General features: G+C 34.8%; 1 protein-coding gene across 4 annotated transcripts in view; it reads left to right on the top strand.

The window, feature by feature from the left end:
• Window positions 1-19,027, top strand: part of LOC111043480 (glycine-rich cell wall structural protein 1.8-like) — a 100,084-nt gene extending 81,057 nt beyond the window's left edge. The window contains exons 1-5 of one of the 4 annotated variants that reach the window (XM_039440671.1): window positions 602-828; window positions 11,665-12,030; window positions 12,061-12,426; window positions 12,519-12,668; window positions 18,528-19,027. In XM_039440671.1, coding sequence (XP_039296605.1) covers window positions 768-828; window positions 11,665-12,030; window positions 12,061-12,426; window positions 12,519-12,668; window positions 18,528-18,916 — 1,332 coding nt within the window. In that variant the 5' untranslated portion in view covers window positions 602-767 and the 3' untranslated portion in view covers window positions 18,917-19,027. Of the gene's footprint in view, window positions 1-567; window positions 829-11,664; window positions 12,031-12,060; window positions 12,469-12,518; window positions 12,669-18,527 lie in introns of those variants that run through there. The other 3 variants (XM_039440672.1, XM_039440669.1, XM_039440670.1) reach the window with 3 other exon arrangements.
• Window positions 19,028-26,321: the final 7,294 nt, after the last annotated feature.

Below are 26,321 nucleotides of genomic sequence, written 5' to 3'. Positions count from 1 at the left end.
CATCATCTTCTTCTTCTTCTCTTCTTCTTCTTTTTCTGCATCATCATCATCATCATCATCATCATCTCATCATCATCATCATCATCATCATCATCATCACATCATCATCTTCTTCTTCTTCTTCTTCTTCTTCTCTTCTTTTTCTGCATCATCATCATCTTCTTCTTCTTTTTCTTCTTCTTCTTCTTCTTCTTCTGCATCATCTTCTTCTTCTTCTTCTTCTTTTTCTGCATCATCATCATCATCTTCTTCTTCTTCTTCTTCTTCTTCTTCTTCTTCTTTTTCTGCATCATCATCATCATCATCTTCTTCTTCTTCTTCTTCTGCATCATCTTCATCTTCTTCTTCTTCTTCTTCTTCATCTTCTTTTCTTTGCTTCCTCAAAGTGATTACTCAATTGACTTTTGAATTGAGGCGTTTAATTGAACATTAAAACAAATCAAATGTTGAGTACATAACTCAAATAAACTGTTATTTGATAGATAAATTTGAAATTTAGCAATAAAACTTGATTTAAAAAATTCCATGAAGTTTTGATCACAGATTACAGATTAGTTTATTTTACAGTAATGACAGCAAGTGAAGTGTTTTTCACAGATAACGTCAATTCAACTAATGCTGACAGTTTTTAAATGAATCTGACGATAGGACAATATAGGCCCAGTTGTTGATTGGACGTTTCAATACTGTTCACTGGTTGTATAAAAAGTCGAGCCGCTAGTTGTGTGGCACTCAAATCCCGCAGTTGGTTGTAAGATTCAACAGCCATGCATTTGAAAGTTCTAATATTTCTTGGCATTTTTCTGATAGACGGATGTCTCAGCGCAAGTTAGTATTATTCAAACATTTTTTCTTGTAGTTGTCTTTTTGTATTTACATTATTTGTATTTGTATAGTCTATCTATATATATAAAAGCGAAATGGCACTCACTCACTGACTGACTCACTCACTCACTCACTCGCATAACTAAAAATCTACCGGACCAAAAACGTTCAAATTTGGTAGGTATGTTCAGTTGGCCCTTTAGAGGCGCACTAAGAAATCTTTTGGCAATATTTTAACTCTAAGGGTTGTTTTTAAGGGTTTAAAGTTTGTCTTTTAGCATGTATATTCTTCTTCTCCCAATCTCTTAATTATAATTGAAATTTCCATATCATATGTTACTATAGAACTATAATCTAGATAGAGTACCTCTTCGAAACAGTTGTAAACTGGCAACTAAATTAATAATTTTGTCAGGTTGGCATTAAGTTGAGTTGACTTTGTTAGGTTGGCACCAAGTTGAAGTTTTAAATGCATTTATCGCGGAAAAATTGATTGGTCACAGCTACTTCAATCCTGGGAATATTATATTACTAGCAGTCAGGCTCGCTTCGCTCGCCATATCCGTTTAGCCAGCCGTTTAGTCTGGACCCCCGACTAGATTGTCCTAACATATGATAAAAATGCCCATTTGAAAAATACATGCGAGCGAAGCGAACCTGCTGATCTCATTCTTGGACGATCCAGTCGGGGGTCCAGGGGGCGGAGCCCCCTGGCTACACGGATATGGCGAGCGAAGCGAGCCTGACGGCTAGTGTTGTATATTTTCATTATGTTTTTTTATCATTACTTGTATTAAATTTGCTCATTTGAGAAGATTACAATTTCGCACAATTTGACAGGGTCGCCGTCTAGGTATCACCATAGAGAAACAATAGCGTAAGTAGATAACCCATGGTATAGGGCGTTTACGTCGCAACTTCTACTGTTATCTCAAGCCAATTACTGTCGATTATTGTCGATTTTTACTGTTTTGTTGGGGTGAGAGTGTATGAACGGCACAGTATGAGAGACTACGAGGGTCACACAGCTTCACGGGGAAGAACTACGTGAACTATCGGCTTGAGATAACAGTAAAAGCTGCGACATAAACTCCCTATACCATGGGATATCTACTCACGCTATTGTTTCTCTATGGTATCACCCCGACTACCTGACACCTGGTCATTCTGGCGATAGGCGACAACCTGTACCCTCGTAAAAGTATACCATTGCCGTCAATCAAGTTGCCACCCTGACTACTTGTCACCTACTGGACTGAAGGTGCCAACATGTCATGACCGTAAACGACAACCTGACACCTCGCACCCTAGCGTCAGAGTGTCCACTCGACAAGTTGTCACCTCCTTAGAAAGGAGACAAGTGGACGGGGATGGCTCACGTCAACCTGTTCCCTCAAAACCGGTTTTAAAAGGTGACAGGTTGACGGGGTGTCAAGTCGCGTTTCCGCACACACAATCCAAGTTTCAACTTGTTTATTTCGAAGTGTAGTTTTCAATTCTAATCTTTGGGTGCTATTTTCAAAGTTGAAAACGAAAGATCCATTAATCATTAATCAAGTTGAGCAATGTCATCTTAATATGTTATTAATTCCTCTATTAATTGATTTCATAAGTAATAATCTCATATGGTTATTATTAAACGAAAATCCCAATTAAATGCTTTAAATCACCTCGCAGACTTCTGCTACTGCAAATATTGACAACTAGCTATTTCCATCTAGCTGTTTACCCTGTTGTAAGTCTTCGGGTTGATAAACTGCATTAAATTGGATTTTAGTTTAATAATAATCATTGATTCATTAGCATTTCAATAATTGCAATACCTCAGTAATTTCAATCTCATATGAATCTATAAGGTATTCATTATCAGTTCATCCAATATAATAATTGACCTGACTCTAATTTCAACTCATATGAATCTATAATGTTGTAATATTTCAATATTGAAAAGACTTTGACCCTTTTAGAAGTTCAAATTGTGCGCTGTTAATGTAGATCGATTTTAGTCAAACACAAAATATCGAATATCGATCAGTTCATCAAATATCAATATTCCATATTTATTTGAGAAAGATTCATTTTGGTTCAACAAATTAATGAAATACAGTTGAGAAATAGAAATTTATTGACAAATCTTAGAATATATACAGCAATGACATAGAACTAACCTGAATTAATTTAACTCTGAAATATGTGTTTTATTCGGTTCAGTTGGCAAGTAAAATGAATTGAGTTTCATATCTGTTTCCTTGTCTCTCCCCCGCTTTTCTTGAAATGTGCTAGGTAACTTAGACAATGTCCTTTAATAAAGAAGTTAATTTAATGTTGTGTTTCTGTCTATTTCATGGAGCTTATATTAATTTGTAGTAAATGTATACTCAGTGAAAGCAAAATATGCTATGAGTTCTTGTTTTCTTCTTGGTAATTTTTCTGTAATTCGTAATTGTGTAAATGTCTATCAGCCTAACCTCCTCAAGCACATTTTAAGATTTTTCATGCATTAACAAGTTTCAATTCTGGATTTGTGGTATGGTGTTTCTTTATTATTATTGTTAAATTTTATGGAAAATACTGTCATGTTTTATGGCTTGTCATGTTCAAACTCTGTAATATACTTGAAACTTTGCCTATTACATATTTCACACAGTTAGCCTAAATGCTTTCAATCCATTATATTATCCCTTCTCATATTAGAATTAACTATATTAGGATAAATTGGTATACCCATGATTTATGTAAAAGGAAACCGATGTCTTATCCAATGATCCAATGTCTGATTTATCTGATGTCTTGTCTTATCCTATACAAGTTTTGGCCCAACTGTCCAATACAGTTTAACCACTGAAACACCTCAAATTGGTACCCCTGGTAGGACCCGACCCCAAGGTCATAATATATATTATATAAGGTATTCAATATAATAATTGACCTGACTTTTTATTTAATTTAGGCTAATTTATTTGTTATTCATTCATTATATATGCATATGCACTCATAGGACAATGAAAAAAATTAAAATCATTTAAAGAGTCAATAACTTGTTTGGCCTATGTAGCCGGGAGACATTGTTGTGTCCAGCCTGCAAAAAGGGAGCTTCAAATTGAGAGTTCAAAATCCACTAATAATGTAATGCACAACACTGTCATTTTTAGGTTGGAATACATTCATAATCTTGCCTTTGAAATTTCTTCATGTAAAATTCACTTCATATTTATTCATTTATTGACAAAGGTTACAAAATTCTGGATAAAACTGGCATTTGCCTAGAACTTTTTTATTCCCAATTAAAATAAGTATCCCAGAGCCTATATATTAAATGTTTATAATGAAATCCACTTATAATTTCAAATTAAAATGATCACTGTATCATACTTTGAAATTTTGAGTTCAATTACCTACATTTTTTTCTGTCATGTAACCCATGTCAGATGTATATATTAAACATGAAAAAACATTTGCAATATGGAAAAAAGTCCTTTACATACTTTGATTATTCTCCTTAAACTATTGTGTAGCTTCCCACTGTAGAGTCTATGTGTCAGGATGCATTTAAATCATGGAATAAGAACAAGACAAATAATTTCAAATCCAAATAATCAAGCACTGGAATTCTGAATTTTAAGTGCAATCACATTCGAAGCATAGATCCGAATAAAATGAAATACACAACAATATTGTCAAAATATTGGAATTGCACTTAATATCCACAAAACAATAACTCTTCCAAAACTATCTCAACCAAAAATAATCTCTTTAAAACGTATGTCATTCAAGTCATTCAACTAGGGAAAGGTCATCTCTTATGAATTTGTCATAGGCCTACTCCAACTGCGTATTCGAATTTTCTTGTAAATCTACATCAACATCTATAAATTTGTCATAGGCCTACCCCAACTGCATATTCGAATTTTCTTGTAAATCTTCATCAACATCTATTGAAGCTGCATGACCTCTCTACTATCATTATCATCCTTCCCATTACCCAAGCACAAGCCTCGAGCTTTCATGGGCATCAACTCACATCGGGGTAAACTTTTAGGTCCCCTCATCTCTCATGTTCCCGGTCGTGTGTTGATGGGAAGGATATTATCAGTTTATATCCTTTCCAGAGAATTGACAATTATTCGTTGAAATACCGCCGATTTATGAAGTTACATCACAATATTATATTATCGTTATTGTAATTGCATACAATCTTTATTCTCATTGATTTTTTCACTTTCCTTGTCCAATGTAAGGAAAGTATTGCTTTCCAAAAAAATTTTAGGTAACCTAATTTCATGTTTTCTATACGTTTCAAGGTCCCCTGAGTCCAAAAACATGATTTTTGGGTGTTGGTCTGTGTGTGTGTCTGTGAACACGATAACTCCATTCCTAATTAACCGATTGATTTGAAATTTTAAACTTAAGGTCCTTATACCATGAGGATCCGACAATAAAATTCAATTCAAAATGGCGGATAATACCTAAAAAACCATGTTTTTCATAGTTTTCTCGAAAACGGTTCTAACGATTTTCTTCAAATTTATACCCTAGATAGCTATTTATAAGCCCTATCAACTAACATGAGTCTCATTTCTGGGAAAATTGCAGGAGCTCCGTAATATTTCTGAGAAGAGTGAATTTTGTTGAATTTCTATCACGATTTTCTCGAAAATGACTTGACCGATATTTTTCAAATTCATACCCTGTATAGTTATATATTAGCTCTATTAACTGGCATGAGTCTCCTCCCTGAGAAATTAACAGGGGGTCCACCCCATCCTTGAGAAAATTTACTTTGTAACCTCCTTCTCGTGCATGAGGTAGGTAGGTAGAGCAGTTTATTCAAAAGATCACATGTCGATATTTTATTTGTAGAACAGCTGTTTTGACAACTTTTAAAAAAATCCTCAAATTTCATAATTCAAAAAAAGGAAAATGTACTCTGAACACAATAGTATAATCATAGTTTTAATTATTTAGCCGCCAATCGGCATAATGTTATTCCCCTAAATTATCCTCGTTTATGAAGCTTATAGATCAATGAGCAAGGAAAGTTGTGTGAGTGTACCACACCAGATTTCTCTACTTTCCTTGCCCTATTACCATGGGTAAGGAAAGAATTACTTTCCGAAAAAATTAAGGTACCCCAATTTCTAAATTTCTATACGTTTCAAGGTCCCCCGAGTCCAAAAAAAAAGTGGTTTTTGGGTATTGGTCTGTATGTGTGTGCATCTGTGTACACGATATCTCATCTCCCAATTAAAGGAATGACTTGAAAATTTGGAACTTAAGGTCCTACACTATAAGGATCCGACACGAACAATTTTGATCAAATGCAATTCAAGATGACGGCTAAAATGGCGAAAATGTTGTCACATGGTTTTTCGCGATTTTCTCGAAAACGGCTCAACGATTTTTATCAAATTTATACCTAAAAAAGTCATTGATAAGCTCTATCAACTGCCACAAGTCCCATATCTGTAAAAATTTCAGGAGCACCGCCCCATCTATGCAAAGTTTGATTTTAGGTTCCCAATTATCAGGCTTGATTGATTGATTGATTGATTGGGTACTTTATTTATGTAGATTACAATATATACTGGCTTATACACTTATATACAATAGCTTACAATACAGCAAAATTATAGATGAATTTACATAATATAGACTAAGAAAATAATTATTGAACTGTATATGATATGAAAAAGCAATTTGTAATATAATAACTATAGATAATAATTATATTGTTATGCATCTACATAAATTGGCGAAGCTTTGGACATATCAATATCCATTCTTTGGAAAGAATATTAAAAATATCCTCCCCACTAACTCTCTACCTACTAACTCTCTTCATTATTGGAACTAAGGATTTATTTATTAATGGAAATATTGTAAAAACTTTAATCAATATGAATATTTAAGAGAAAAAAACAGAAAATTGATAAAGTAAAATAATCATATAGGTAGATAAGATCAAATAATTGATTAATAAAATGAAGTAGGCTGAAAGTAGATCAGGGTTATCAACTTTCAGTAATATACAGCAGTATGCAGTGGATAATTGAAATAACATGAGAGTTTATATTATATATATATATATATATATATATATATATATATATATATATATAAAATTCAGAAGGATTTTGTGAAAATAGTAGTTCGATGATTGGGTATCCTCAAAGTACTTTCTCCGGTTCTAGTATGTGAAGCATCTATCCTCCTACCTTCAAACAAAAAACCTTTCGACAAATTTGAAATCATCTTTAAAATAGTTCGGATTACCGTATTTCAAGATATCTCTAACAAGCTTGACTATTCGAAAAAGCCTCTGATCGGGAAGCTTCAATGTTGAACTAGCAATGTGGGCTGGGGTGATATGATCATGGCGTTGGAGAGAGTAGACGAAACGTAGACAATAATTTTGGCAACGCTGTAGTTTATCATTCAGAGTGACTTGCATATCGTTAGGAACAGAATTACAATACATTAAATGTGGGAAGATGAGAGATTGAACCAATAATAATTTAATGTTTCTAGGGAGGATATCGTGCATTTTCTTCAATGCATGCATGGCTGAGAATACCTTTTTACAAGTTTTGTTCACTTGTTCTGACCAGTCAAGAGTATTATTCACAATAACGCCTAAATTTTTAACTGAGCTACAGTAAGGAATGTCATTACCGTCTACACTAATTTTGTGAATCGATTCAAGGTCAATATTGTTTATAAGACGAGAATATCCAATTATAATGGGTTGTGTTTTGATGGGATTAAGCTTAAGGCCATTTTTCTTTGTCCATTCCACTTTCGAATTGATATCCTGATTCATTATTCCAACTGTTTCATTAATTTTTGTTATGGGACAGCTTAAATAGATTTGAAGGTCGTCTGCATAAGTATGGAAACTGGAGAATATGATAATGGAAGAAAGGTCATTAGCATACAAAGTGAAGAGGAGAGGGCCAAAATTGAACCTTGTGGTACTCAGGCTTCAGATACAATTCAAACAAAAAATTTCAAGTGGAAAAGATTAAAGCATAAAAATCTCTACAATTAAGGTCCAGTAACATTTTCATCTAAATTTGGAAATAAGCTCGAAATTCGAGAAAATAAGATTATTCAATTGCAAACTGTTGGCAACTGTTAATTCTATTTTAGATAAAAGTGAGCAAATATAACTTTCATAATCTCTATCCACCCTAAAATTTAGAGGTAATAGAGACCCTCTCACCTTGAAAATCTGACTGATGAAACGCCTACTATGTATGTCGCTAATATAATCTGGTCTTACTGGATGACACATTCTAAGATTATAATAAATGGAATGAAACTGCGAATTTGCGGCACAATCCCACCAAGTTTTTGTTAATTTGTTGCGTATTCGATTAATAATAATCTCACATTTTCCTAGCGATTCATTAGGGTGAGTTACAGGGTCTATCCAATCCACATTATATTGTCTACTCAACATTCTCCATTCCTTAGCCCAACCGCATTTACTTCACCATGTCAATATTGTTATTTTTCTTATAAATCTAGATTCTGATAGGCTTATCGTTTTCGCTATGTATCTACAATTCAATTTTAATGTATCCAACCATATATTATTCTCTTCACTCTCCAAATACAAAATATAATTTGGTGTATTGACCGGCAAACAGAACAGTCTCTTAATAAAGAATCTATGCAGTCGCTCCAATTCCTCTCTTTGCTGATACCCCCATACTTGGGCAGCATATGTTACCGTCGCCTTGCTTACCGAACTAAACACCTGCCTTTTGGTTGATAACGGCACTTCATTGTTTGTAATCAGTTTCTTCCATACACTATTAATACCGTATTTTGCTATCGATACTTTATCTTTAAAATGGCTAATCAAAGATAACGTAGAAGTGAAAGTGACTCCAAGGTACTTGTACTCGTTTACTACTTCTATCGGTTCTTCTCCATACCTCCAATTCTCACTCCGGCTCAATCTACCCCCCTTTCTAAAGACGATTATCTTCGATTCAATATCAAGTTCCACCGGCAACAATAATCTCTCAATTTATTTATCATTCTCTGCATTTTGTGAATACTATCAGTGAATATCACCAAGTCGTCAGCATAAAGGAGTGCATTTATTTCAGTATCTCTTATCCGTAGCCCACCTCCTATGTATTCACAAATATCGTTAGTAAAGATAGAAAACAGAATCGGGGATACTAAACATCCCTGTTTTAAGCCACTCTCAAACTCAATACTTTCTGCAAGACCATTACCATTCTTGCACCAAGATCTTTCTCATATAATGCTCTCAACACCCGGACAAACTTATTTGAAATACCTATTTCCAATAATCTGTAGAACAACGCTTCTCGATCAATAGAGTCAAACGCGGCCTTGAAGTCCACAAAGAAACAGTAAACCTTTTTATTTCTTACTAACATTCAACATATGATATCTTATCAAGTTGTACAAAACATAAATATTATCGACTGACGAATACCCTTTTCTAAAACCGGCTTGATTCTCTCTAATAATTTTTCTCTGCGTTACCCATTGCTCTAGTCTATTCAGTAAACACCCTACAAATACCTTATAAATTGAGTTGGTGAAAGATATCGCCCTATAATTTTTCGGATCTCGCGTATCTCCTCTTTTGTGCAATGGGAAGACTATTAATTTTTTGAATGATTCTGGAGCCTTGCCTACATCAAAAATCCTATTGAAAAGAATTATCATCAATTGTATGTATGTTACAGGTGCTTTTTTGTAAAACTCACCTTTCCATTTCGTAACTTTTTTAGTGATAACCTGATTTCGTTGATATCTAAGGCTTTGTCCAATAACTCATCTGTAATATGGGGCTCTGCATACGATGTTGGTCCACATACTCGAATAGGCGTGTATAGCTCTTTAAAATGACATACCCATTCCTCTGGTTTTATATATATTTTTCTCACCTCGTTTTTCCTTTTAAATTCACGCACTAGTTCCCAAAAATGTTTAGAATCTCTAACTGATTTTAATTTTGTTTTTACTCCCTCCCAATAAACATCTTTTTCCCTCTTACATATTTCTTTGTAGTCTTTCACAGCCGTTAAATAGTCATTCTTAACTACGATAGAGTTATTTTTCTTAATAATTTCAATAAAGCAAACATTGTGTTCCTAGCCATTTCACATTCTCGGTCGTACCAAATACTTTTCTTGAACTTATTATTTACTAATTTCGGCTCCTTCTTAAATTGGTGGTGTCATATATCAGTTCCCTCAGTAAAGTACATGACTCATCGATATCTTCTGGTAAATGAGAAACATTCCGACACCTCTCTGCTAATTTATCAACAAAACTATTTCCATTCGCGCTATTCCAGGTAAGTTTTGGGGCACTTGGTACTGAACAGCTTTTTTCAACTTCCGCTATACTTTCACACTACTTGATAGATATACTTATGGGAAAATGATCTGAGAAGTTCGCGCCCTTCACTTCAAAATATTCAATTAAATGCAAACTATCTAAGCTGACACAATACAAATCGATAACCGACGCTCCTCTGTTATTAACAAATGTGAACTCCCCCGACTCATCCCCCGTGACCCTACCATTTAAAATAACGAAATTAATTTCCTCACAGAGATTTATTAATTGTTTTCGTTTTTTATTGATTACGGTATCTTTAGACCGGCGTTCGTACTCAATTGTTAATTCTATTAAATCATTCACTATGAACAGATAGCAGACTTAGTGTGTCTGCAGCATTATTGTCCTGTCACCAGCTCGCTCATATCCTAGAATAGTAGACTTGAGATGTGTGTGAACACTAGCGTCAGTTGATAAATTTTCATAACGGCAAGGGAAGTTGTGTGAGTGCGCCACACCAGATTTTTATACTTGGTAAAATTCATTGAATAATTAGCATTACCGTAATTTAATGTGAATTAGTATATAAGCCAGTAAATATTGTAACATACATAAATAAAGAATCTAATTTAATCTTATCATCATCATTTCATCCTTCCATCCATTATAATTGATGCTGAGGCCTGAAGCATTTATAAGCACCTCCCTTACTCATCAACTCACTCATTATCTTCATAACTAATTCACAAACCTGGAGCTGATGTGGGAGCATCACCCTAAACGAAAAAATCTGGTGTGGCGCACTCACATAACTTTCCTTGCCGTCAAGAAAATTGATCACCTGACGCTAGTGTTCACGCGCATCTCAAGTCTACTATTCAAAGATCTGAGACAGCTCAAAGGTGACAGGGCAACAAAGCTGGAGACACACGAGGTCTGCTATCTCTCTTCATAGTTAATGATTTTAATAGAATTAACAGTTGCCAACAGTTTGCAATTGAATAATCTTATTTACAAGAATTTCGAGCTTATTTCAAATTCTAGATGAAAATGTTACTGAACATTACTTGTAGAAATTTTCATGCTCAATCTTTTCCACTTGGAATTTTTTGTTTGAATTGTATCTGAAGCCTGATAATTGGGAACCTAAAATCACACACACACACACACACACACACACACACACACACACACACACACACACACACACACACACACACACACACACACACACACACACACACACACACACACACACACCACACACACACACACAACACACACACACACACACACACACACACACACACACACACACACACACCAATACCCAAAAACCACTCTTTTGGACTCAGGGGACTTTGAAACGTATAGAAATTGGGGTACCTTAATTTTTCTCGGAAAGCAATACTTTCCTTACCTATGGTAATAGGGCAAGAAAAGTAAAAGCCATGTGAATGTTGTTTATCAACAGTTTCATTAATGAATTTTAATTTCTTACAGACTGGAATATTTGGTGGTATCCATCAGAACAAAGGAGTTACTCAGACATTGATTATCAACAGCATGGACACAAACATATTTCGGACACTCCACATAGTTACTATGGACATTGGCCCTATGGAGGAGGTCATGGAGGTAGGGAGCTATATCAAGGAGGTCATGGAGGGGGTCATGGAGGTAGAGAGCTATATCAAGGAGGTCATGGAGGGGGTCATGGAGGTAGAGAGCTATATCAAGGAGGTCATGGAGGCGGTCATGGAGGTAGTGAACGATATCAAGGAGGTCATGGAGGGGGACATGGAGGGGGTCATGGAGGTAGGTATCTAAATCAAGGAGGTCATGGAGGTAGTGAGCGATATCAAGGAGGTCATGAAGGTAGGGAGCTATATCAAGGAGGTCATGGAGGGGGTCATGGGGGTAGGGAGCTATATCAAGGAGGTCATGGAGGGGGTCATGGAGGTAGAGAGCTATATCAAGGAGGTCATGGAGGGGGTCATGGAGGTAGTGAACGATATCAAGGAGGTCATGGAGGGGGACATGGAGGGGGTCATGGAGGTAGGTATCTAAGTCAAGGAGGTCATGGAGGTAGTGAGCGATATCAAGGAGGTCATGGAGGGGGTCATGGGGGTAGGGAGCTATATCAAGGAGGTCATGGAGGGGGTCATGGGGGTAGGGAGCTATATCAAGGAGGTCATGGAGGGGGTCATGGAGGTAGGGATCTAAGTCAAGGAGGTCATGGAGGTAGTGAGCGATATCAAGGAGGTCATGGAGGGGGTCATGGGGGTAGGGAGCTATATCAAGGAGGTCATGGAGGGGGTCATGGAGGTAGTGAGCGATATCAAGGAGTCATGGAGGTCATCATGGAGGGGGTCATGGGGGTAGGGATCTAAGTCAAGGAGGTCATGGAGGGGGTCATGGAGGTAGTGAGCGATATCAAGGAGGTCATGGAGGGGGTCATGGAGGTAGTGAGCGATATCAAGGAGGTCATGGAGGGGGTCATGGAGGTAGGTATCTAAGTCGTGTACCGGGTCATCGTGCTAGGAAACCAGATCAGGGAGGTCATCATGGAGGGGGTCTTGGAGGTAGAGATCTAAGTCTTGTACCGGGTAATCGTGGTAGGAAACCAGATCAAGGAGGTCATCATGGAGGTCATGGAGGAATACCTGATGATGATGATGATTATATAGCTATATGTGAGCCATGAGAATATAATTATATTGCCATGAGAATCTTCATACTTCATAAGAAGTGTGAGAATCAGAAAAATAATTTTCACTTGAGTTATATGTAAATTTTGAAGCAGTAGCTTATGAATCAGAATTGCTATCCTCTGAGCTGAATGAGGTAATTTTTTGTCTGGAAACTTGTTTTTGTTCAATTAGGTGTTTGGTATTTATCTATCTATTTTGTTTGTTAATTTTTCTCATTGATGAAATAATATTATAAAATCAATTAATGATTTTTGAATATTAAAATATTATTGATGGATTTACTCTGAATGTTTTCTGAGTTGCACCTTATAAATGCATTTCTAATAGACAGTCAAGGAGATCATGCAGGTAGGGCTTTTGGTTGAGTATATGATAGGTATTGGAGATGAATAATACCATGAACCATCTCTACTATAATACTGTGAATAATCCCGTAAACTTGGAAAATATGAGTTAGTCCTTTCTATCCAATCCTATTCTACTCTAAGAAAATAAAGTTTGATACTGAAAGATCAAGGCATTACAATGTTTTTAAAAGAACAAATTGAATTAATGGAATTCATATTAGTTACAATTAGAGCAATAATAACTAATAATTATTATTTTTTCAAGTTTGATTTCAAAAATTAGGTAATTCATCTTGTTGAGGGAAGATATTTGATTTTTGAGTTGTGGTAGAATGGTAAATTAGTTATTCATTGTTTGACATTGTAGTATTATATTTGATTGATAGCTCAATATTATCCAAGTTATATTCTGAATTTTTTGTTGGATAGGAATAAATATGGGAAGGAACTTTGCAAGATGACCCTAACTTATTAATAGCTTTTCACTCCATATAGTTATTGTAACATTTTCTCCATCAACATATGGACTTTTTTTACATAAATTCAGGGCGACATATCAATCTACGCATACATGCATATACAGAGTGTCTCAGAAGTAGTGTTGAACATTTAGGGTATTGTTCCTGGATGATTGGAGACTACAAAATGTCGTATTTTAAGTGCCAAAAACTCAGCGGCTATCCTTATAGCTGCCATTTTGTTTTTTCACTTAGGAATTTTTATCTCAAGAACGAAATGATGTAATGATCTGAAATTTGGCTTGAATATTTATGCTATAAAGACTCAACTTCAAAAATAAAATTGAAAATTTTCGATGTAAATTTTCAAAGTGGCAGCCATTTAAAATTTTTGATAGCAAATTTCACGAAAACCGTTCACTTTACAGAAAATTTACAAGAGACAAAAAGTTAGCAAATTTCATCAACATTCCAAGGATACCTCATTTATTGAGATAGGTTAGAGAATAACAGAGAGATTAATTATTTTCGTACAGCATGCATGATCATGAACAAACAAGATCATCTGAAAAACATTGTAAAATCAGCTGGATGGCCATATGGAGCCATACCGAGTTTCAAAACTTCATCTTAAATACAATTGGAATTAAAAATGTAATATTGATGTTTAAATTGTGAAAACTGTATGCATGCATGCATGCTATACGGAAAGAAATAATTTCTCTGTTATTCTTCGACCAATCTTTATAAATAAGGTATCCTTGAAATCTTGATAAAATTTGCCAACTTTTTTGTCTCATGTAGATTTTCTGTAAAGTGAACGGTTTTCATGAAATTTGCCATCAAAAATTTAAAACGGCCGTCATTTTTAATATGTAAATCGAAAATTGTTTATTTTATTTTTCAAAGTTAAGTCTTCATAGAATAAATATTCATGCCAAATTTCAGATCAATACAAAATTTCTTTTTTGAGATAAAAATTCCCAAGTGAAAAAAACAAAATGGCAGCTCTAAGGATAACTGCTGAGTTTTGGACTCTTCAAATACATTTGTAGTCTCCTATCATCCAGGAACAATACCCTGAAATGTTCGACATTACTTCTGAAACACTCTGTATTAACATTATACATTTATGCATAGATATGAGCTTAGAAATGTAATCTAACCTTGTGTGGAACTCTAGATTCCTGAGCTGAGACTCAGAACCATGCAGGTGGCTTTTCACAGTCTACACTGTAATGCATTCCCAGCGTATCTATGTAGAAGACGTCCGGCACCCCCATGGGTCCCCGGAATAATTACCACTCTCAAAACTGAATTAAATCCCACTAAACTCTCTTGTGTTTCCCAAGACCAATAGTCTAACTGGAATTCTTATAGAGAGAATCATGCTTCAGTCTACTAATTGAACGAGTGTTAGCGAGTTCCCTCTTTTGACTTACTTGGCCAAAGTCTGTTTGTATGTTCTACAATAACTTTTGAGAGAATTGATCAATCAGCTTCAAATTTTGAACACGTATTCTTGGAACCTTTTCACAGGTCAAGTTCGTTGGACAACAAAATTGACTCACTCCTTCGTCAGGATGTAAAAATAACATTGAAAGTGCATAAAAATTGTTTTGTTCAGCTGATGAATTCATTGCATGCAATTACAAACAGTTGAATGAATGCAGTTCATTTATAACATCAGCCAAGGCTATTTAGAAGCTATCACACTGAGGCCCCATTGCACAAAAGCTGGTTGAATTTTAATCGTGGTTATGAGAACCAATCAGAGAAGGCCTTTTTGAAAAGACGGCTTCTCTGATTAGTGGAGTTAATCACGATTAAACAAAAAAGATTTTGTGCAACCGGCACAGAGGGTCCATCAAGCGCTGACATATGATTTCAGCTGGTTAATAACGTTTACATCAACAAACTGATACGGGTTGAGATATCGAAGCGGTTTTCGCGATTCATTTTCTCTTGGCACTCTGTATCGAAATCATGATCACATGACCACCTTCTCATTTAAAAAAATGAATTTTGATTGATATTTTCTTCTGTATATATAAATGAATGCCTGTTTGTTACTTTGTTCCCTATAGACTTGAAAACTACAAGACAGAATGGCATGAAACTTTGGGAATATGTTGTGGATGGTTTCTGACCGGAAATTTTTAATAGGGGGGCTAATAACAATTATTTATTAATCCATATTACAGACCCATGTTTTCGAAATTGTCGGCCGAGCGGCTACCGCCGAAAATGATCATGATTCAAGATCATGTTGTAATATGATATAGCATCTTAAGTTACCATCAGTAATAAACAGATAAATTTTGTACTGGTATTAATACAGTGTTTTAGAGTTGATGTTTAATTGATTGGTACCAGCTGTAGATAATGATTCCTTAGAAGACATATACAAATAATTATCACTCCCCTATCATTGAGAAACTTGAACATGTTGGAAAAAAATTATCCACCTCATGAAAGTGAGTTGTTCATATTGCATTCATTAATTACTGAAGAATAACATAATAATTTACAGTTTTTTAAATTGAACTTAGCTTATATTCATCCTAAAATGGAAGATGTAAATGATATGGAATTCTGTGTGATTCATCATATATCGCATATTTCCTGCACCATCTCTTGACATTCAACAACAATGAATGCATTAAATCCATCTTTGAAACACTGATTTAACCTTTCTATGTTTCTTTATAATTCAACACTTTACTGATAAATATTACGAGAAATTGACTGATAAGAATATGTTTTCGGAATGATGAATGCTGCATGACTAATCACATAGGAAGTCTGTATTAAAATGTAACTGGAAATATTTATTGTCAGATAAATTTCATGATTCACAAAATAAGTTAAGTGTGACATGAGATACATTGACTTTTTGGCAGTTCGCCGGGCCAGCTAGTTAAGGTGCATTTTCGTTTGTGCGTAAATTTCCGCAGTTGACGACGACAAGCATTGTTGTCATTCATATTGTCCAAATTTCAAGTGTGCAAAACCAGCTGATCAAATAACTTTTCATTTAGCTGAATTTCCATCTAGCTGTTAACCCTGTTGTCAATGTCTAAGTCTTCGGGGTGATTTGCAGCATTTGTTTAGGATTTTCATTGAATAATAATTATATATTCATTAGCATTTGAATAAATGCATTCTCTATTTAATTCCATCTGTAACTGGTTGGCCGCTATGGCTTCGTATAGAGTGAGCGCTGCTGTATAGATTGTCAGTTTGGTGTAAAGGTAAGCATTCCTGACTAGCAATTGGGAGGTACCGGGTTCGATTCCCGGGCTGGCAACTAATTTTTGGATAGTAGTTCTCATCGAATTTCCATCTAGCTGTTAACCCTGTTGTCAATGACTGCAGTAGCAGAAGTCTTCGGGGTGATTTGCAGCATTTGATTAGGATTTTCGTTAATAATTATTTTCAACTTTTCATTATTTGTGTTTATTATTCAATAATAAAACATTTCTTATATATTTATAATTAAAATCATTAACTCAAGCTCCCCCATCAAAACATAATTTAAACATAATCTTTTAGGTTATTTAGACAAATTGAAATCTACCCAATGTGAGATCCTCACCCTGTCGTGGTCGACACCGGCATTTACGCACAAACGAAACCCCAGCTTTTTAGGGATAAAATCGTTGAAGCGACAGGGTAATTTTTATGGAGTAATTTTTATTTCAAATAAAATCCCCTATAGAATCTACTGTCAAATTATTCCTGTGAAATAAATATTTAGCTGTTTCCATATAATCTTCACCAACTCCGTAAAATTTAAAGTTGCTGGTTTCAAAGATTTCAATACAACAGTTCATGAGCGAGTTCTCCAATCCAGGGGGTCACTAGTAGGCTGTAGGCCTACAGATAGCATGCATCCTCCCACGTTGGTTAGTCACCATGTAGACGAGGTGTCTCTGCTAAGGCTCTTTCATAAGGATTCCAGAAACCCTCCTCCATTTTACTTGGTAAAATTCGTTGAATAATTTGCATTACCGTCATCCAATGTAAACTAGTGTATAAGACAGTAAAATATTGTAACATACATAAATAAAAAAATTAAAATTTAAATCCATGTTACTTGCCACCCTTTCCATGTGGCTGCTGAATGCTTCCATCATATCGATCCATCATTAGATCATAGGACATTGATCTAGCATCAATATCAATATCATCAGCATAGGCCAACAGCTGAACAGACTTATTGAGCAGTATTCCTCTGGTATCAATTTTGGAATCCCTGATCACCTTCTCAAGAGCAATATTAAAAAGTAGAAATGCCAAGGCATCTCCTTGCCTGAGACCATTTACTGACTCGAATGGGTCAGACAGGAAGTTCTGTCACAGAATAGGTACAGAATGGAAACTGTCAATCAAACGCCTATCTAACCAATGCTTTTTACATGATACAAAAATACTAGACACGTCATGTGACCTTGGGAAGTTCCAATCGTGGTCTTCTGATTGGCTCGTGGCAGTGAACGAGATCAATTGATCCGGATCATTAAAGTGATCTGAACCTACCATCAATACTATTACAATGCGGCGCTTCCTAACAAGATGGCGGATTTTAGCATCAGGGTACTAGCCAAGTTTCCATACTGTATGTATACTGTGTTATTATGTCTGTAATCATCATCATTTCATCCTTCCATTCTTTATAACTGATGCTCAGGCCTGAAGCATTTATGAGCACCTCCCTTACTCATCAACTCACTAATAATCCTCATAACTAATTCACAAACCTGGAACTGATGCATCACCCTAAACGAAAACCATCTGAATATGGCTTGTGAACAGTTTAATTAATAAATTTCAATTTCTTACAGACTGGGATGGTTTGTGGGATCCATTAGAACAAAGGAGTAATTCAGGTATTGATTATCAACAGTCATTCCACAAAACTGGAAACAAGACATTGAAGTGCGTCATCAACAGAAATGGAAAATTGGTTACGATTATAAAGGCGGACGGAAATCCTGAAGGATCTGATCAGGGTCATGGACAATATGCAGGACCATATGGACCCCAGAAGCATGGACACAAACATATTTCGGGCACTCCATCTCATCAATACAATGGACATTGGCCCTATGGAGGAGGTCATTGGGGAAGGGAACTAGGTCAAGTAGATGGAGGTCATCATGGAGGGGGTCATGGTGGTAGGGATCTAGGTCAAGTGGGTCATGGAGGAAGACATGATTATTATCATAATTAGCATGTGGCAAACACATAGACACACACCTCCCTGTGTCAAAAGACTTTTAATAAAATTTACTGTGACAAAAAAGTTTTTTGGTTATTGAAGAAATAAAATTTTAAACAGCAATCACTCTTTTAATGAATTTGAAAAATCTGGTGTGGCGCACTCACACAACTTTCCTTGCCGTTATGAAAATTTATCACCTGACGCTAGTGTTCGGGCGCATCTCAAGTCTACTATTCTAAGATCTGAGCCAGTTGGTGACAGGACTATAACGCTGGAGACACAAGAGGTCTGCCATCTCTCCATAGTGAATGATTTAATAGAATCAACAGATTGCAATTGAATAATCACTTTTTCTCGAATTTCGAGCTTATTTCCATTTTTAGGTTAAAATGTTACTGAACATCAATTGTAGAGATTTTCATGCTCAATCCTTTCCACTTGAAATTTTTCGTTTAAATTGTATCTGGAGACTGATAATTGGGAATCTAAAATCAAACTTTGCATAGATGGGGCGAAGCTCCTGAAATTTTTACAGATATATGACTTGTGGCAGTTGATAGAGCTTATCAATGACTATTATAGGTATAAATATGATCAAAATCGTTGGAGCCGTTTTTGAGAAAATAGCAAAAAACCCTGTTTTTGATAACATTTTCGCCATTTTAGCCGCCATATTGAATTGCATGTGATCGAAACTGTTCGTGTCGGATCCTCATAGTGTAAGGACTTAAGTTCCAAATTTCAAGTCATTCCGTGAACTGGGAGTTGAGATGTCGTGTACACAGACGCACATTCACTCACACACACACACACACACACACACACACACACACACACACACACACACACACACACACACACACACACACACACACACACACACACACACACACACACACACACACACACACACACACACACACACACCACACCAGTGAACTCTAAACTAACTGGAATGGACTAGCAACACAAAAAAAGTGAGGCAGCTGGTAAAGATAGGCAACCCGCATTGCTTCATTTTGTTACGCATTGGCTCTTATGGGAGAATGCATTGCACAGTCTCAATTTCTATTTTATTTCTATATTGTATGTCTTATTCCACGGAAGCGTTATTTTTCCTTTATTAAGCAGTTCATTGTTAACTTTTTGAGAGCAAAAATAATTAAATAGGTTGAATATTAATAAAGAAAAGAATTTTTTTATTTGTGACTGCAGTAGTTTTAGTATTGTCAACTTTTCACAAGCATGGGAATAACTTTGGGCCAGATTTAAGAGAAGCATATTATTTATTTATTTTTATTTATTTAACAAGGACAAATATAAACTGTCATGAAATGATTGGGAATAAAAAAACAGGCTCATAGTCCAATCTCATATTTTTCACAATAAAAGTAGGTAAATAAAATAAATTATGATTATTCAATAACACAGGATTATTAAATTATGTAATGATAGCAATATACTAGGTATTCTGATAACATTTCAAATCAGTCTGGGAGTTTCAGAAATGATGCAAAGAAATCTATGAAGAAACATTATATCAATTGTATTATAATTATGACCATATGATAAGCAAACAGTAAAATATGCTAAATAATAATTATTTTATAATTATAAATTATATAAACAATAATACACACATAATTATACACATAAAATTATTTTATAATTGTAAATTGAACGATTATTAAATTTATTTGAAATGGGAAGATTTCAAAAATTAATTACAATTCAGCTGATAGCAATATCATATTTTTCAAAATAAAAGTAGGTACCTAAAATAAATTATGTCATCTCATGATGATAACACAGAACTATTAATCATTATTGTAAAGCTGTGTTTACACAAAATTCATTAAATGTTTATTTTTTCGTACTTATAGATTCTATTAGATTATAGTATTATACTATCAGATTCTATTAGTATTATATGCTGCTACTTACACTAAATTTATATTATACATTATACATAAAATGTATGATACGCCTACTGTACCTACATAATATACCGTATACAAATATTATGATAAATATACTATATTTATTATATGCTGATGCTTAACACCAAATTTATATCCATAAATTACATCATACATAGAATGTGTGATAGAATGAATTTTAGTCTTTGTAGGGAAACATTCACAATTTCTGCATCAGATATTATTTATTCTTTTTTGAATAAGGATTAATTTGTTCTTCAACTATGTTTTTTATTTTAGATGCTATAAAGTAGGCCGAAATTTTCAATAAACATAGAAACTATCACAGTACGGTATAACTTACTAGGAATATAACCAAATTTGTTGTTTTATTTTTGGTCAAATAAACTGATCAATATAGAAAGAAGTATTGAAAATGTATGTAAAACAAAAAGATTTCTTCAAATTAATCAACAGAATAAAAATGTTTGACTTACCTGTGAAATGGTATTTCATTTCCTTTAACATGCCCATTCTTGCATCCAAATGCAACACAATACATCACCATTTTTCGGTCGTATTTTTATTCAATTCTACGCATTTCACTACAAATACATCACAATATTTAAGAGAAAATGTTGTGATCTAATACTAATAGCCCTAATACCCATTCAAATCCGTTTTTAAACTTTAAAAATGAAAAATCGTACTCAAGATCTGCAACAGCCTGATGAATGTATGAGTACGAGAGAGAAGGGAATCCCACACGGTATGCCTGTCTCACTCACTCCGCCTTACACACTTTTGGTTGTAGCTAAGCATTGGACAGCCCGTTCCAGTTAGTTTAGAGTTCACTGACACACACACACACACACACACACACACACACACACACACACACACACACACACACACACACACACACCAATACCCAAAAACCACTTTTTTGGATTCAGGGAACCTTGGTCCTTAATTTAGAAATTAAGGTACCTCAATTTCTAAATTTCTATACGTTTCAAGGTCCCCTGAGTCCAAAAAAGTGGTAAAAATTGCCATCAGGCCCGGCCCCAGGGGTGGGCAGACCGGGCGGCCGCCCAAGGCAGCAAATTTTAAGGAACGGAAAATTTAAAAATACAAATAAATAATAAATTCATAATATAATATGTGGATATTAAAACTATATAAGATGCTTTTCCAACCTCGAGCTAATGAAGACTTTTCTAAGATCCCAGGAACGTCTGAGTGGTCTAGCGAACATAAAATAGTTCAATCTTGAAAAATTGGTGAAGGAATATTCCCATGCAAAGGTCAGACGCGTTCTACTTCATTATCAGGTGTGTTAATAGTTATTTGTGCAACTAGTGCACAAAGTGTCAGTTTGCTGCACCGAAAGAAACGTTTACGCCCGAGCCGTAGGCGAGGGCGGAATGGTTTCTTGAGTGCAGCAGAGGAACTTTGCGCACGTATTTCACATTAAGTTTTTCCTACAGTTACCATTGAATATGAAAAGTGGGTAATTATGGGTAAAATTGCCTGAAATGCATCAAATGTTTTTCTGTGTAATTTTATTATTGATAAAAACCTTAATCCTAAAATCCTAAAGTCCTCGTTGTCCTTGGTTATAATATATAATGAATAATAATTAGCGCGTTGTGCTTGGTTGCACCTCTGCTCACTATAGCAGCCACAGCAGTCACTGTTACCAACTTCATTTTCATTTTGCTGCACTGTTGCTCCATATAACCTACTAAGTATTTTGCGTTGCCATGTTGCAAATCTGGAGTGCAGAAAAATTTTTCCCGCACTAGAGCGGAAAAGTGATTCTTTGCGTTCTGTAATCAGTGCAGCAATGGCCACTTTTCAACGTAACTGTAGGAAAACAAAATTGTATAAATTGTAGTTTCAATTAGTTAGCAAGTTAAGCAGGCCTAATACTATGTTGCAGTCTACCTCTTAGGCTACTTTCACACACTTTCGGTTTGGTTCGGTTCATTTTGTTTTTGGCAAATTCCGATGAGTGTGAAACGATGATTCGGTTTGAATTCGGTACCGAATAGCAACCGTATAGCACCGAACGCCCCCTCGACACGAATAGGTTTCATTCAGAGAAAACTTCTATAATTGAATTCTGTGGTTTAATTATATTCGAATTCGTTGCTGGGGAAACAGGAAAAACAAAGTCTTTTACACATGCTTGCCTTTTTTGTTTTTATTTTAACCTTGGGGTGTTTCGGTGATTAAACTGTACTGGACAGTCGGGCCAAAACTTGTGTTGGATAAGACATCGGTTTCCTTTTATATAAATCATAGGTAGCCCTGTATTAATTTATCCTAAAATAACTAATTCTAATATGAGAAGGAATAATATAATGACTTGAAAGCATTTGGGCTAACTGTGAAATATGTAATAGGCAACGTTTCAAGTATATTACAGAGTTCGAACATGACAAACAATAAAACCTTATAATAATAATAAAGAAACACCATACCAAAAATCCAGAATTATCGTTAATGAATGAAAAATCTTACAATGTGCTCGGGAGGTTAGTTTGAAAGACATTCTACAAATTACGAATTACAGAAAAATTACCAAGAGAAAAACAAGAACTCATAGCATATTTTGCTTTCACTGAGTTTACATCTACTACAAAATTAATATAAGTTTCAAGAAGTTGGCAGAAATAAAACTTTAAAATGAATTTATCAAAGAACATTGCTACGAGCACATTTCGAGAGACAATACCATAGCGGAAGAGAGCAAGAAAACGGATATGAAAATGAAAACAGTTAGTTTTGCTTTGCCAACTGAACCGAATAAAACACATACTTTAGAGTTTAATTAATTTAGGCTAGTTCTAAGTCATTGCTGTGTATAATTTTAAGATTTGACACTAAATTTATATTTCTCAAATGTATTTTAATAATTTATTGAACCAAAATGGATCTTTTCCAAATAACTATTGAATGAATATTGAATATCGATATTTGAAGAAGAGATTGATACTCAATATTTTGTGTTCGATTAAAATCGATCTAAATTAACAGGCAGCGCACAATTTGAAATTCTAAAAGTGTCAAAGTATTGTAATATTGTAATATTACAACCTGATATCGTGATTATCTGTTTCAAAAATTTTCAAGTCAAAATAATATAGTCAATTCATTTCTGTTAGTTCACAGAAAATTTTTTTCTCAATCAATTGTTTGCTAAAAAATATGAAAGATATAAATGAAAACTAAGGAGAATTTTCATTTATTTTTCCACGAATATTACATGATTTCATCAATGAAGAGGAGAGATGAAGTTTATATACCATGTGTCAAAACAAGGAACAAATTTTCAATTTTAAAAAATAATCTCTCTGAACATCCAAAATTAACATGATCAAAAAGAAACTATTCAAATAATTCACAATTTTTAATTAACTTTAAAATTTTGTTGTTCAATAAATAACATCTTACAATTTAACACCAGCTGTTATATTTAAATATTGTGACAATTCGTTTTAGTGGCTACTTTAAAAACTAGTTCTTTGAATCATATGAAAATCAAGGCAGAGGCAGCAAACAATCTCAAAGTATAATAATTATCAACGTTACCCTTAACTGATAACAATATCAAATTAAATCAGTCTCTTCCAGTAAACCAATTGAGTTCATATTACTTATTATACTATTTATTCTATTAATTATAAAATTATTATATTGAAATCACATTTATAGGTTAAGGGAATGTTGTGGTAAACCTAACCTAAAACTTTTGAATGCTTAGAACACTAGTATAGAGTTGATATCAATCAGACCTGTGTATTGTATAATATAATGTGATGGCATGTTTATTTATGAATTATTATTCTTCGTTATTGTGTAGAAAGGAAAAAGGAATCTATAATAATAAGCTAATCAAAATTATTAGCACAATAAATGAGTTTATTTTTGAAAAACAAATTATAAAAAGATATAGTATTCTGATGTACAATAGTAGCAAAATGTTACAAATAGGTACTCTTTGTATGTAAGTCTACATTGACTGTTGCATCGATTGTATCAAACCCCAACCAATATTTAATATTGATAATGTCATATTCGATAGTTAATGTATCGATGAGATGTACATTCAAGATGGCTACTGTTCTTCTCCGGGTCAAGGCGACTCCAGTTTGTAATTCAATTTTGTATTTGATTTATTATTTAAATGGTGTTAAATAAATAGCCAGTGAGTTTGCAAACATCGTATTTATTTCAATTCCACTTTACAACAATGGCGACGAGGATTAAAAACCTAAGGATGGATGATGGACGGGTTCCTGTATTCAACGGTATTAACCTATAACTTCACGTGTTCCTGCAAATGGATCTAAGTTTTTCATCATGAATGAATCCACGGCGGGTTCCAATTCTAGTCATGGGATGACTACTATTTTCTCAAATATCGGATCAATGGCCGAATTTGACATTACCAGTGATTGGAAGTTTTATTGAGAAAAACTTGAGATGTTTTTCGTGGCAAATGGAATCGACAAGGACAGGAAAGTTTCAGTGCTTTTAACAGTCATCGGAGATGCAGCTTTTAAAACACTTCGAAACCTGTGTGATCCTGAGTCTCCAACTTCAAAAACGTATGAGGAACTTTGTTGTATTCTTGAAAAACAATTTTCGCCCTTCGTTTCGGTCTATCGGAAATGAATTGATTTCTACAATTTGAAACAGCAGTCTAACGAATCTATTGGGAATTGGTTCGTACGTCTCAAACAGCTTGCTATGAACTGCAAATTTGGTGGTGAGTTGAACAACATTTTGAAGGACAAATTGATTGCTGGACTTTTGCCTGATGCGGCTGACAGGGTGCGGGAGCAAGTGGAGAAACTTCCTGATGTGAACGGTTTGAACGTTTTAAGAGGTTTCGGGGGAGATAGAAGGAATCCTTTGCTGGAAGATGAACTTAGTCGACGACAGACTGATGATGGACAGAGAGGTGCATTTGCGCCGCCTAACTTTGAACAGTTATCACAGATGGGCCAGCAACTTCAGCAATCCATTCCATCTTTCCGCACAATGATCAATCAGCCAAACTATTATCAGCAATCTGATTTGTCGATGATGCCTGATCACAGGCGGCGAGGTGTTGATCATCATCAGGCTAGAAATAGACATGTGATGCATCATCCTTATAGGGACGAAAGACCGCCGAGGTCTGATCAAAGACATAATCAGCATGGTGGTGGTCGTTACCATCAATATGGTGGTCATCATCAACGAGAAAGAAAGGGTAGGTGACATTAAAATAATATGCTAAAGTGAGGTACTGGAGCTGAACTGTTTCTCCATACCTGATCATTTTCCAAATGAATATTTGAATTTTTTCAAAATTAAATATTTTCCAAATACATCTAATTTTCAAAAGCATAATTCAATCTTGCTTGTGTAATTGAATTAAAGGTAATTATTTTTTCGCCACACTTGGATGTAATGAGCTGGTTTACGTGCGTCATATG

Source organism: Nilaparvata lugens, chromosome 14, assembly GCF_014356525.2.
Source record: "Nilaparvata lugens isolate BPH chromosome 14, ASM1435652v1, whole genome shotgun sequence".
In the NCBI taxonomy this organism is placed as follows: domain Eukaryota; kingdom Metazoa; phylum Arthropoda; class Insecta; order Hemiptera; family Delphacidae; genus Nilaparvata; species Nilaparvata lugens.
Note: the sequence above shows the minus strand (reverse complement) of the source record. Positions and strands in the feature narration are given on the sequence as shown.